The following is a 13,184-nucleotide window of genomic DNA, read 5'->3' as shown; positions in this document are numbered from 1 at the left end:
TTGCAGTATTGTCACTATGAAAGTGGCTTTATTAAATTTGCATATGTTATACTTTATTGGCAATTTGCATGATGGTTTTTAAGGCCCTGGCAGACACATGGTTTATGGAAACAAGACTGGATAAAAATCACTGGATAAAAATGCATTTTATTATTATATATTTTTTGGTCCACCAATATTCCGAAAAAGGATAATTCACTATAACATTGTCTTATCACCCAAATGCCTCAATCTATGCATTTAAAATTTTTAACCAACTTTGGTATTGAAAGATTATTAGCAAGACATTATTTTGGCAAACTAAATCTTAAACATGGCTTTTCAACAGGATTTAAAAGGTGACGATCCCTAGAGTTCCATGTTAATATGTAGTTTTCAAAACCTTACAAGGATAATGCTTAAAATATTATACATAGTTAATCTAATTAAAATAATTAGCTTCAAAATGACAAATTGATAAGCTAAGTAAAGCCTACATTATGTAACATTTGCTTGGAAACTTGAATTGTCAGTTATGCATAATAAAAATTCCAGTCATCAAGAAAATTACCAAAATTTCTTCAGGAAATATGATTTCTTTCACCCATCAACTTTTTAAAAATCTTATGATAGATAAATACCAGCATGTTTTTATTTCTACTCTGAACCACATAGGAATGATGCATTTGGTTAGATTAGCATTCGCATTGTTATATTCGATTTCTCTTTATATAACTTGGTAAAATTTCATTGTTAAGCAATTAAATTTTTTTTTATTGGAAAGTCAGATACAGAGAAGAGGAGAGAGGAAGATCCTCCATCCAATGATTCACTTCCCAAGCAGCCACAATGGCTGGAGCTGAGCTGATCCAAAGCCAGGAGCCAGGAGCCTCCTCCAAGTCTTCCACACGGGTGCAGGGTCCCAAATCATTGGACCATCCTTGACTGCTTCCCTAGGCCACAAGCTGGATAGGAAGTGGAGCTGCTGGGATTAGAACCAGTGCCCATATGGGATCCCAAAGAGTGCAAGGAGAGGACTTTAGCCAATCGGCTACTGCACCAAGACCTATTTTTTTTTCTAATTTAGAATCTATGCATTGATCAAACAATTGAAATAGTTATAGGGTAGAATTTTTCTTAATAGTAGCTCTATTCCTAATCTCATTGTTTACAATTAAGAAGTTAAATTATAGCCCGAACTTCAATTATTCACCTTCAAGTAATTAAAATATGTTGAATGCATGGTATGTGCACAGAGAAATATAATATAAAAAAAGCACCTTAACTTTTTACTATGAATCAAGAAAGGAAAAACGAAGTATTATAGTCCTCAAGCACTTAAAAGTCTACTTAAGTCTGGGATGGTGGTTTTACTTTTTCTGAAAAAAAAAAAAAAACAAAAACACAAGTGTCTCATGGTAAGAAGAGAGGTCAGTGTTTTCAGTAATATATTCAGTGTCACAGCTGTCAGGTCTAGACAGTGAAGAGTATCATGCCCAGAAATCATCCCAGCTCAGGTGCATGTCCTGGGCCTGTTTGGCACATGATCCCTGCTCTGTGCCTTCTCCCTGGGCCTCCCAGGACTGAAACAGTTCCCTGTGTCACTGACTTCTAGCAGGGTTCAGCTAACAAGAAACACCGAGAAACTGGAGGTGTCAGAGAGGAAAGAACCCTCACTCCCTCACTCCCTCACTCCTGATCTGATGCTTCCTGTGTGTCTTCCGCTGCAGCTGCCACAGTGCTTCAAGCTGGCTCTGTGTGCTGCAATCCCTGGGTTAAACCACAATTCCATCAGCCTTGATCTAGCCCTGGAGCTGGATTGGTCTCTTCTGTTAATTGCTGGTTAACTCTAAAACTCTGATTAGGCTTCTCTGCTTTTTCTGTCACTGAATTGCTGTGGAACATTTTGTTCTAATAGAACACATTATGTGGCTTCTGTTGTGCCCTCACAAACCATACTTTAATTTTCTTGGCTATAAAATATCTTAATACTTCGTAAGATTTAGATGGTATGTTACAAAATTATTTTTATCAAAAGCAGAAATGTCTGCTGCTTGCAGTTTTTATGACCGTGTATGTGTAAGCTTACTCATGTTGTGAAAACAGTCTTAGATAACTAACTCTCAGTTTCTAAGTGGCTGGAGAGACACCGTTTGAGGCTAACTTTTATATGCCACTTTGCCTCTGGATATGAATCACAGGCCTCTCGGTGTAAGGGTTTTTAAAGCTAAAATGTGTTAGTGATAATGTCACTTTACAGGTGCTTCGCTTGCGGCTGTTATGAGGATAGAATTAGATAATGCACATGAAAAGCCTTTGAAAACAGATAAGGAGCACTTCTGGTGTCAGGCGATGTTATTATTATGTCATTACTATTATGCCCTAAGTTGTGGCGAAGTAACTTGAATGCTAGTACTGAATCGATATGTGGGATATTAGACAAGATGTTATGGCCTCACTTGGGAACTGGGAAACTCTATAACTAATAGAAACCATGATGAAACTGACCGTGTGCAGAAGCAACTTTTTCTTTATGCTTTTTTGTTTTTGCTGGTAGAGGGGAGATTTACTGTCTTCTACTGTTTTGTTTTTTTGTTCTAAAATCAGGGTATTTTTTTTTACTGAGGCAGGCAAACAAGATTAACATGAATAATTGTTATTTTTTTAAATAATTAGGCTCAGACTTCATTTCCGCAGTTACTTTGAATGGGTTTGCTGTCAAAGTTTTCTTCTTGCATATGGGTTCATTGCTTATCCTATAATGGAAACTTTTAATGACAGTCATATTGCTACGCCTTAGTCATTAGAAATTATTACTGGTGTAATCTTCTAGTATTTTGTCCACCTTAATTTGTAGACACAAACAATGAAAAACTCCTTTGGGAAATTATTCATCATTTTATACAACTCAGGTATGAAAAGAAAGCTGGGTGTATTACCCCCCTTGTTCCTCTGACTTGCTTCATGCTTTCATGCATTTTTATACATTTAAATCATCCTAAATATTTTTCCTTTATATTAGTCATAACCCCTCCTCCCTGTAAATTCTCTTGATTCTCTTGGCTATCGATTGATCTTTTCATAGTGGCTTTCTTTGTATACTTAATACATCTGCTGCTCCAGATTCTTCCAAAGTATTCTTGAGAAAAGCAACAAAAACACACAGTTCTATACTTTTGAATGTTTAGTGCAAGACCTTCAGTCCTATAACAATAATATTTGGTTGTCTACTATTGTGTCCTATCCTCTTGTACATTGCTCTCTGTGTGTGTGTGTGTGTGTGTGTGTGTGTGTGTGGAATATGAAGGGGAGCCTTCTTTAGAGAAGATGGTCTGTAAAACATTTGGGACTACTGTAAAGAATAAGAATAAAGTTTACTCCTAACATGACCTGTAAGGAGTAAGAAATAAAGTTAATCCTAACATGGCCTGTGTGGCAATGCAGTGTGGTGGTGGTGGGGTGGGGGGGGTAAGATAATGTATCAGGCCAAAAAAAAAAAAAAAGCCTGCAAGTGCATAGATAATGAGGTAAGAAAGACCTTGACATTCTCATTAAACATCAGAACTTCCTTGTAGCTAGAGAAGAATTTCTTCACATGCAACTGCAATAGGAATAAGAGACTTTGTAAATCAGTGTTAGCAGATGAAACCTATTAAGCAGAAGATTGTCATGATCATTTTTGCATCCAGCCAGCCACCTGTCTCATCACTTTGGTGGTTTAGAAAAAGAATTAAGAGTCAGTGGTCATAGAAGAGAGAGGAGAGCAAAATTTACCACTATGAAGATAGTAAAGTAATCCAGAAAATAAATGAGTTTGCCTTAGATATGCAAGTCCAGATGGAAAAGAGTGAGAAAATCAAGACATATTTCAATCATGGATCAGAGAGCAGGGGCTGGTGCTTTTGATCTGAAAGATGAAATACGGAAATGAATAAAGGCACGAGTGATAAAATTCCTTAAATTTTGGATTAGTCAACGAGAATGTAACATTCTCTAGGTTGAGAAAGAAATAATGAAGGTAAGAATGTTTGGAGCTTAAAACACATTGTTTATACTCAAGGACATTGATTACTTTATCCTGGAAAGAATATGAAAAGATTGAGAACTGAGAAACCCAACGTTTAGAAAGCAGGAATAGGAAGAGCCAACCAAGGAAACTTGAGAAATACTGCCCCAAAATAAGAAGGAAAAAGAGAAAATAGAGATCATGAGTATTTTTTAAAGAAAACATGTCTTAGGTGGGAGTTGTGGTACAATGGAGTCAATGCTTGGAGCAGTCACATGCCGTATCCAAGTGTATGATTTCAATAGCCGCCTCTGCTTCCCATTGTGCTTCCTGAAGATGCCTGGGCGGGACGGGGGGTGCACAGCAGATGATGGCTTACATATTTGAATCACTTGGAGAGATATGGATGTAGTTCCAGGCATCGGGCTTTCGCCTTGCTCAGACTGTTGCAGGGAATTTGCAATATGAGTCAGTGGATGAAAGATATGCATCCATTTGGGATGCCGACACTGCACTCTCTCATGCTCTCTCTTTGCTTACCCCTACTCTTTACTCCCTCCATTCCTCCCTCCTTCTCTCCTTCCCTCTGTCTTTCAAGTAGATGAAAATCAATAAAGTAATAAATAAATTTTAAGAAGTAAATCACAAAGACATCTGTGAATCTAATAAGATAAGCACAAAAAATTGATGTTGGAGTTTTATAAGATACATCACAGATTTTTTTAATAAGAATTTTAATAGATTGTGAGAAAGGAATGATAAGAAGAATTCTAAATGTGAAATTAGAAATAGGAAATAAAATAGAAGAAAATTAATGTGGCAAAAATTATTTTATTTTTATCAAGTTACTTGGGAAATAGTGGATATTTAAATAGAAGGACTTAAAACTTCATAAAATATTTTAATATTGGGGCCAAGAAGGTAACATATCATGCTGTTCTCCCACCTGTGACACCAGCATCCCAAAGGGGTGCTAGATTAAGGTCTAGGAACTCCATTTCTAAACAAGCTCCCTGCTAATGACCTGGAAAAGCGACAGGGGATGGCCCAAGGCCTTGGGACCCTGCACCCCCTGTGAGACCCAGAAGAAGCTCCTGGCTCCTGGATTCACACTGGCCCTGCTCTGGAGGTTGTGGCAATTTAGGATATGAACCAGTAGATGGAATATCTCTCTCTGTAACTGCTTCAACTAAAATAAGTAGATTTTTTAAAAATATGTTTCAGTATCACACAGACTTACTTTAAATATACATGTGATTTTTTTTTTTTTGCAATATCAACTTGCCAGAAACTTTGTTATTTACTCAGTCACTTATTCTAAGTAATTTTGTTTTTTAAAAACATTTAGCCATTGTTTCTAACCATTATTTTTAAAAGCAAGCTTTTGGTTCATTTTTTTTAAAAAAGTTTTCTTTGTTTATTTGGAAAGCAAAGTTACCGAGAAGACTACACAGAGGCAGAGGCAGAGAAAGAAGCTTCCATTTGCTGGCTTGGCCACCAAAGTGGACACAATTGCCTGGACTGGACGGTACCAAAATGTGGAGCCAGGAACTTCATCTGTGTCTCTCATATGGATAAAGTGACCCAAGTATTTGGGCCGTTTTCTGCTGCTCTTCCCAGGGGTATTAGCAGGAAAATGGATAGGAAGGAAGTGGAGCAACTGGGGCTAGAACTGGTACCTATATAGGATGCCAGGACTGCATCAAGGCTTAACCGGATGCACCACAACACTGGCCTTCTATCCACCTTTTCATACCTTACAATAGTATTTTAGAGAGCCCAGAGGGTGTTTGAATAAATGTGTAAGTTGTCTACAGCTTTAACACATTCTAGGGCTTTGAAAGGCACTCCAGCTTACTGCATGTGTACCATGAATGGAAACAGAACAAAACTAAACAAAATTAAAAGTTCTGTTTCTCTCTTATACCAGCACATTCCAGTGCCCTGTACTTCCTGAAAATAAGCTAGATTTTACAATGGAAGAGTAACATCTGGATGTAGATGTTATCATCCATGAACTAGCACGCATTAGAATGACATTCAGTTTATTTTACTCAACACAGATTTTCTTTTTCAAAATATGACTCACATTTAAACGTTAATCTACTGAACCCTGTACCATGCTTAGAAAGCATCTCTGTCCCACTGCTCAGCCTTCACTGCCTGAATCACCTAAATTATTCTGATCGCATTCCAGTGACTATGTACCAAATATCACAGGCATCCAGAATTTTATCTTTGTGTTACTGAACTAAAACTAGGAGACAGTAGGAAAAAAACAGACAAAAACAAAGAGTGGGATTTAGAGTGGGGAAACCTGAATTTGAATCACTTGTTTGCTTACTTCCCAGCTAACATTAGCATCAATCTTTAGTTTTCTCATTCATACAGTGGAGGTAATAGATATTATCTTCCCTGACGGTCCTCCAGGGTGATTAACATATCCAAATGCATAAGCACCTTGTAAGTTACAAGTTCAAGTACTTGGTCAGTATTGTGGGGATTTGAATAAGGTTTCATGAATTCTTAGCTCCTTTAGACTCAAAAAGGCTTTCACATTTCATTCTACTTGCTTCACTGCTTTCACATCCACTGTCACCACCTTCCCCACGCCTCCCTCCCCGCTACCATTCCCGTCTTCAGACTCTTGATTAAAGTCTGTTTGCTTCATTTGTTCATTCCTTAGTCTAATCCCTCAAGACTGCCAATTCTGCTATTCCCGTATATTAGAATTTAATTTTAATAGAATTAAAAATGGAGAGTGATCTGTTGGTAGAAGTGCATCCATTTTCTTTGCCATATTTCACATTGACGTGCGACAGCTGTTGTCAGAAGCGAAATCCATCTCTGGTGTTCTAGGTTTCATTTTATTCTTCCTTCTAAAATCCATAGCCTTTGGCAGTGTGTATCCAGCAGCATTGCTAGTTCTCAGGCAACACAGCCCTGCCTTCAGAGATAAGCAGGGAAGCTCATGGCCATGGTCACCTTCAGCAGCAGAGAGATCTCTTGGCACTCAGCACGTGTAGACGACCCTGCGACTGTTGAGCTAGCTGAACCTTTTCATAAGATTTTACTCTTTAATTTTCAAATGTGATGCAGTGCTCATGACTAACATTTTATAATAATTACTTAAAACTAAGTGTTTTTATGCTTGGATTTTACTGTATTAAGATGGAATTTTGCTTAATGCATACTTACAAAAATGTCCCGCTGAGTCACAGTGCCAAGAAACAAAGCATCCAACAGTGGAATGAAAACACTGACATTTACTCTAGCATATTGCAGCCAAGTGTGGTGCAGTATGTCGGAGCCTGATTTGCAGACAGCACGATTAAATAACAATAGAAGCCATGAGATGGCTAAGGAGGGCTCTATTCAGTGCCTTCCCATGTCTTCTGGTGCTTCTGGGATTATCACCAAGGTGAAGCCATGGTGAAGTTGGACACAAGAAGCAAAGTGAGAGTTGCCTTTCATAATGCAGTTTTCTTTCAGCTCTCTTCTTGGTTGCACTCGCAGACTGTATTCTCAATCCTAAACAGCGACACCAAAATAAAATCATTCACACACTTTCCACCTTCATTTGGCATGTCACCTTGCATCTGCACGAACATGCTTTGAGGAATGCATCTCACAGCGTGGTTTTGGTTTGACAATGGCAATGGTAGGTCCAACTGCAGATTTGGTTACAATTTGCAATAAAATTTTTGCTTTCCTGTGCCTCCTAATGTTCAATAGTGACAAGAGAGAACAGCATCTCTTCACATCCTGCCTTGCATGTTGATTCTCTGTGCAGCCAGTGAAATTAAGATTGCAGGTACTGAGAGGGAAGCAGGGAGAAAAATAAAACAGAAGTTTGCCAAATGGTTTGCATATTTCTCAGCTGCCTCTAAGTATTCCTTGATTTAAATATTTATAATATGCCTGTGTTTCAAAAAAAAAAGGTTTTAAAATCTATGTTAGAGATTTGCTTTGTTCTCGAAAAATCTGAAGGGCTGTTTGCAAATTTATCAGAAAAATCCCTCTGAAACTCAGCCATGTTAAGATCTGAGTAGCTTCTTGGAGCAGATACGAAGAATGCTTTTCCCAAACCAACATCATGAAAATCATGTCATCAGATGGGATTGCATTATTTCATTTCTATAATGTTTCCTGATTTTGTCATGCCCATTGCCTAATTACTTTATTTCATTAATGCGCTTTTATCTGTAACTGAATTCAGGAATGGCTAAGCAGATTCAGAGCTATAGAGGAACACTGTGAAACATTTTTATCTACATTTTTCTGGGACATGGAATATTTGTTACTTGTGTTATTAAATTAGAATGAACATTTCAGTTCCCAAGGGTCAGGGATTAGGAAGCTTTCCTGTCATGGAACACTATTAAATTCCAAGAAATGTGTGCATGAGACTGCAAGAACCTTGGGACTTAAAGGATCAGATAGAGTATGGTGGAAATGTACAGTAGATATTGATTGATTGATTGATCTTTAGTTACTTTTTTTGCCCCTTATTAAGCATTTAATCATCTGTATTTGTAGTTTTACCAAAGTGAAATTCTTGTCTGAAGATTGAAATGTTCATGTAAGTTTTCACAGGAAAAACCTCTCATTAAAAATTATGGTTAGAAAGTCAACATGAGAAATATTCTACATAATGATATCCTTCTATTTTAAAGGAAGCACTGGAATACTGTGATGTAACGTATTGAAATCGTAAAAATGTTCACATGTTTTAATGGGGAGCAAATTTGTACAACACAAAGATCAGGCTTATCTTTATTGAAAAGAATGATTTTTATTTTATTTGAATGATTAAACATAACTTTATTGGTTTTCTCCTTCTTTCTAAAATCACCATCTATCAGAGAAGAAAATCACGCTATTCAGACCTTGACTTTGAGGTAAGCTTCTGTGAATTCTTTTATAATTTTAGTTATGTAAACTCAAGCTTGATTTATAACTTCTTAACTATGTTATTCTACTTAGCTACGTCAAGGTACTGCTAGTTTAATTAAATAGGTCAAACATGTATAATTAAATTCAACCCATATGGTATAGATAGCTGTAGAAAAAAAATAAAATTCTTACTTATTTCACTGTATAGTAAAATGAAATGTCCTGGGCAGTAAGGCGTAAATGCTAAGAACATCATTTATGGTGGAAATGAAGTTACACAATAAGAATGTCAGTTTCCTGACTTTTACCTTTAGAACAATTTTCCTCACTTTTTGCAGTGATTAGCTGGAAAGATTCAAAAGGATCTTTGCAGTGTTCAGCTAGGCTTTCTCTGATCTTGCTCTTGTTCTGATTGTTGCTGTTTAGGTACTCTGTGTTACATTCCAGTCTATTCTTTACATAGCAAGTGTTGGTGCAATGTGCTCCTGTGTTTTGAAAATGTGTTTTCGCACATGTGAACAAGAAGAAGATTTTCATTTTCTAATTTACATTGAATTTATATTGATACTGCCATGCCAATGCTAGAAATTACTAAAATCATAGCATTGGAGCAGTTTATGTTAAGCATAAAATTAATGATGTTTCATTATCAAATGCATCTTGACAATTGGATATGATTTATAGCCTGCTGACATAATTGGATATAATGTGTTGCAAATTTCTCCAGCGTACTTGCACCTTTGTGATGTACAGATAATATTCGATACTTTTACATGCTGTATCTAAAATTGTGGAAGCCTTCTGGAATGTGGAAGTTCCTAATTCAGTCATTTCATTGGTGTTGCTGTGTGTTGTCACACTACACTGTGCAGTATGCATGAAAAATAAAGCTTATTTTATTTCAGTGGTAAGCATTAGTCTTACCCTGAGGGGCATTCGAAGAAAACGGTTTTCTCTTTATTTTCTTGGTTTTATTGGTAAGAGCTCAGACTACAATATACAATGTAATGACAGAATCTGACCTTAGCGATTAAAAAACAAATCTTAATGCTGTTATAGTTTCACTATGGTAACCTGGCATGCAATGAATAAATCTTTCACTGGATTCAAAAATCTTACCATAAAATTATCAAAGCTGTAAATTTAAATAGAAAATATTCAAAATTCTTCACCTTTTGATTCTTTAGTGTGTGTGTTGCACATATACATTAAAACCCTTTCCTATCATTTCTTTGGATAGTTTAAAATAGAGAGCTGTATCATATATATTTTTGTCCTACAAAGAGTAAGTTGTTATGTCAGTACAAAGAAAAGGAGGTGTGAATTAACCCAGTAGGCATCAGTGGCAAAATATAGTAGAAACCTAGGCCTCAAGCTAAATGGCAGTGAAACTAGCCAAAGTTATGCACTCATCAGCACAGAAAAGAAATCTTACCATGCTGTGTCGCAGGGAGCGTTACACAAACTGTTCTTTTTCCGTCTATTCTCTATGGCAACTGATAGCAGACTCCTTTAGCTGATGCTTCTTCCTTAGCATAGTGTTCCACACATAAAGCCACAGAATTAACAAACCATTTGCTAATGATGAAAAGAAGGCACAACATGAAGACCTGGACATTTTCTGTAGCCCTCTAATTACAAAAGAGAGAAACTTTGAAATGTTACTTTTCTTCATCAGAAAAAGAAATGTTTCTTTTTCTATATTGCTTACTGCTCCTCCCTCTAGCCTCATGTGCACTTACAGGTATGTGGCAAATATCTCAAGTTGTTGACCGATTTAGGCTCACATTGTTTATGTATTTTCTAGGGCTGGATTTTGAGGAAGAGTTCAAACTGTTTGCTTTTAGTTTAGACTTGATGAAATGTACGTGAAGTTTCTTAGCATGTCTTTTTCCCCAGGAAACTCAACCACACAGGGCCAGTTTAATGCTTTGCTACTGAGAGACTGTCTCCTGGACTCTTCCCTTCTTTGATTCAAAACATATCCCTTCCCCCTTCCTGTCCAAGGAACTGATATTCTTCAACACACATATTTACAAAACCCTTGTAGCTAGATAATGCTCTACCTGGGGTGGGGGGGGGAAATCCCTTTTATGCAGCTAATCTTAAGAACAACTTTGTGTTTCTTGAACAAACACATCAAAGGTTTGAGTGGTCATAAACCTGTTGAACCCTGATTCTTATTTTCCAGAACGTATCCAGATAATATTGAGATGATACTCCCATGTTCTATCACTAAGTACCTCAGTGAATTTGTGTTTACAGCTCCAAGCACAGATCCTGATATGTAGGAAGCAGTTGATACATTTTGGTGAATAAATGATAAAAATAACATTGCTTGCCAGTGCAGTTGGGTTTTATTTATTTATTTTTTCAATGAAGAAATCATACTAGACTGTTATAGACAACTGTAGGTCCACAGGTAACACTTCCAAGTCAGCTCCATTAGATTTCAGAGTTATCCATAGTAAATAGAAGTTGAGAATGTCCAAGTGGTAGATAAAGTTCCAAGAAGAGGAAAGGACATGGAGATTGATTATGTGTGACATGCTGAAGAAGTAATAAGCAAGTCACAATTCATTTAAACAGGGCTCTAAGAGTGAAAATAGTGGATGAAAGGGGTAATTCTGAGAGTATTTCCTATAGCCCAATAGGAGTTTTTACCTAACTTGTTAATTACTACCTGCTGCTAGTGCTTTTCTATTGTATCTTGTTTGCTTGTGTTTTGGGAATGGTTTACTATGATCTGGATTTAAGAAAGATTAGTGTTTCCACAATATGGAGGATGGATTATAGTAAGTTAAAAGAGGAAGCTGAATTACCAGTAGGAATAGTTAGTCTCAGATATAATAAAGGTCCTTTTCCTGGACATCATGGAAAATGAAAGCGTAGGGGTACTGCAGAGTTGGAATCTGTAAAATTCGGTCCTTAAGTGAAAACACAGTAAAATGATAGGAAAAGGATGACTCTGCAGTTGTGACCATGAACTTCTCCTAGCTCTTACAATACAGTCAAATAAATCACACAGACATGTTCATGGTAAGTTACATTTTAATACTGTGGGAATCCAGTGCCTAACAGGATGCTGAATAGTAAGTTTTAGGCAGGTTATTTAAGTTGTCTGTTTTAGATTGAAATGAAGTTCTTGGTATTCCTAGGAATGCAATTAGGTATCTACTGTGAAACTGTTAAGACCCAGTTAAACATAGAGAGATTTGTAGTTTTACCTTCACTACTAAAAGCACAGAAATCTTCTCGCATCTTCTATGACAATCGTGTAGTCCCCACGTATCATTAAATCCATCTTTCAAACTGAGGGAATAGTGATTGAAGGCAGGGGCCAAAAAAAGACATAGCTCCACCCTTGTGGGCCTGGGAATTTTATTAGAAGTTTTGAGCAAACATAGCCAAGGTAAAAAATTGCTTTAAATTAATTTTATATTATTGCAATCAGCTAAGCTGTTACATAAAAGTTAAAAATTCATACCTAAATAAGGCATAAGATTTCAAAGAAGTGTCTTAGCCATAATAGGTCCTTCCTGCTTTTACCCTGACCTTAAGTAGCAAGTGTGCTCTAACACTTTTGAAGGGAAATTTAGAGCAATTTGGTCACAGACTATATCAATTTGCTTCTATATTACTAAATGTAAATTCTTGCAAAATGATGAAAGCAGCAAATTTTTTTTTTAAAAAATCTCATTTCTTTTTCAGATGCTTTGTTTAGTTTCTCATAAGCCTTAGTAACATATATGTTACAGAACAAATTTATCTGGGGCATAAATCCTTGTCCGGCTTCATTCTTTAGGCTATAGGATTAGTCTTAGGGACACAATGTGATTCTGGCGAAGAGCTACATAAATTAATCTCATTTTACAATACACATTGAAGAGTGAAGCTTAATTGCTACAACATTTCCTCCTTATTAGAAGTTTGGACATGAACTTAAGACTATTATTTAACAGCCCTCTCTGGAAAGAGTAATTATATGCAACGCAAGTAGATAATGGTCAGTGGCAATGGGGGTGTATAAAATTCTAAGATTAACAAGAGTCATTCAAACACATTTGTTTCCACTTCCTCTCACTCTGTGGTTTTCAGGCAGCATACTCCAAATTTTTCTGACAATTTCTCCCCGTTTCAAAAAATCCATATGCGATAATGCCTTTCTTTTTTTAAATTATTATTGTTTATTATTTTTAATTCATTAATTACATTGTATTATGTGACACAGTTTCATGGTACTTGGGTTCTCCCCACCCCTCCCCAAACCCTCCCACCATGGTGGATTCCTCCACCTTGTTGC

At 36.6% G+C, this 13,184-nt stretch overlaps 1 protein-coding gene across 2 annotated transcripts in view; it reads left to right on the top strand.

Moving 5' to 3' along the window:
* Window positions 1–13,184, top strand: part of ADGRB3 (adhesion G protein-coupled receptor B3) — a 726,224-nt gene that overhangs the window by 700,164 nt on the left and 12,876 nt on the right. For both annotated transcript variants that reach the window (XM_004580472.4, XM_004580473.3), the window contains one exon: window positions 8,851–8,886. In XM_004580472.4, the coding sequence (XP_004580529.2) occupies window positions 8,851–8,886 (36 nt within the window). The remainder of the gene's footprint in view (window positions 1–8,850; window positions 8,887–13,184) is intronic.

The sequence above is a fragment of the Ochotona princeps genome, chromosome 1 (genome assembly GCF_030435755.1).
Source record: "Ochotona princeps isolate mOchPri1 chromosome 1, mOchPri1.hap1, whole genome shotgun sequence".
NCBI classification, from domain to species: Eukaryota; Metazoa; Chordata; class Mammalia; order Lagomorpha; family Ochotonidae; genus Ochotona; species Ochotona princeps.
This window is presented reverse-complemented; position numbering and strand designations above follow the sequence as displayed.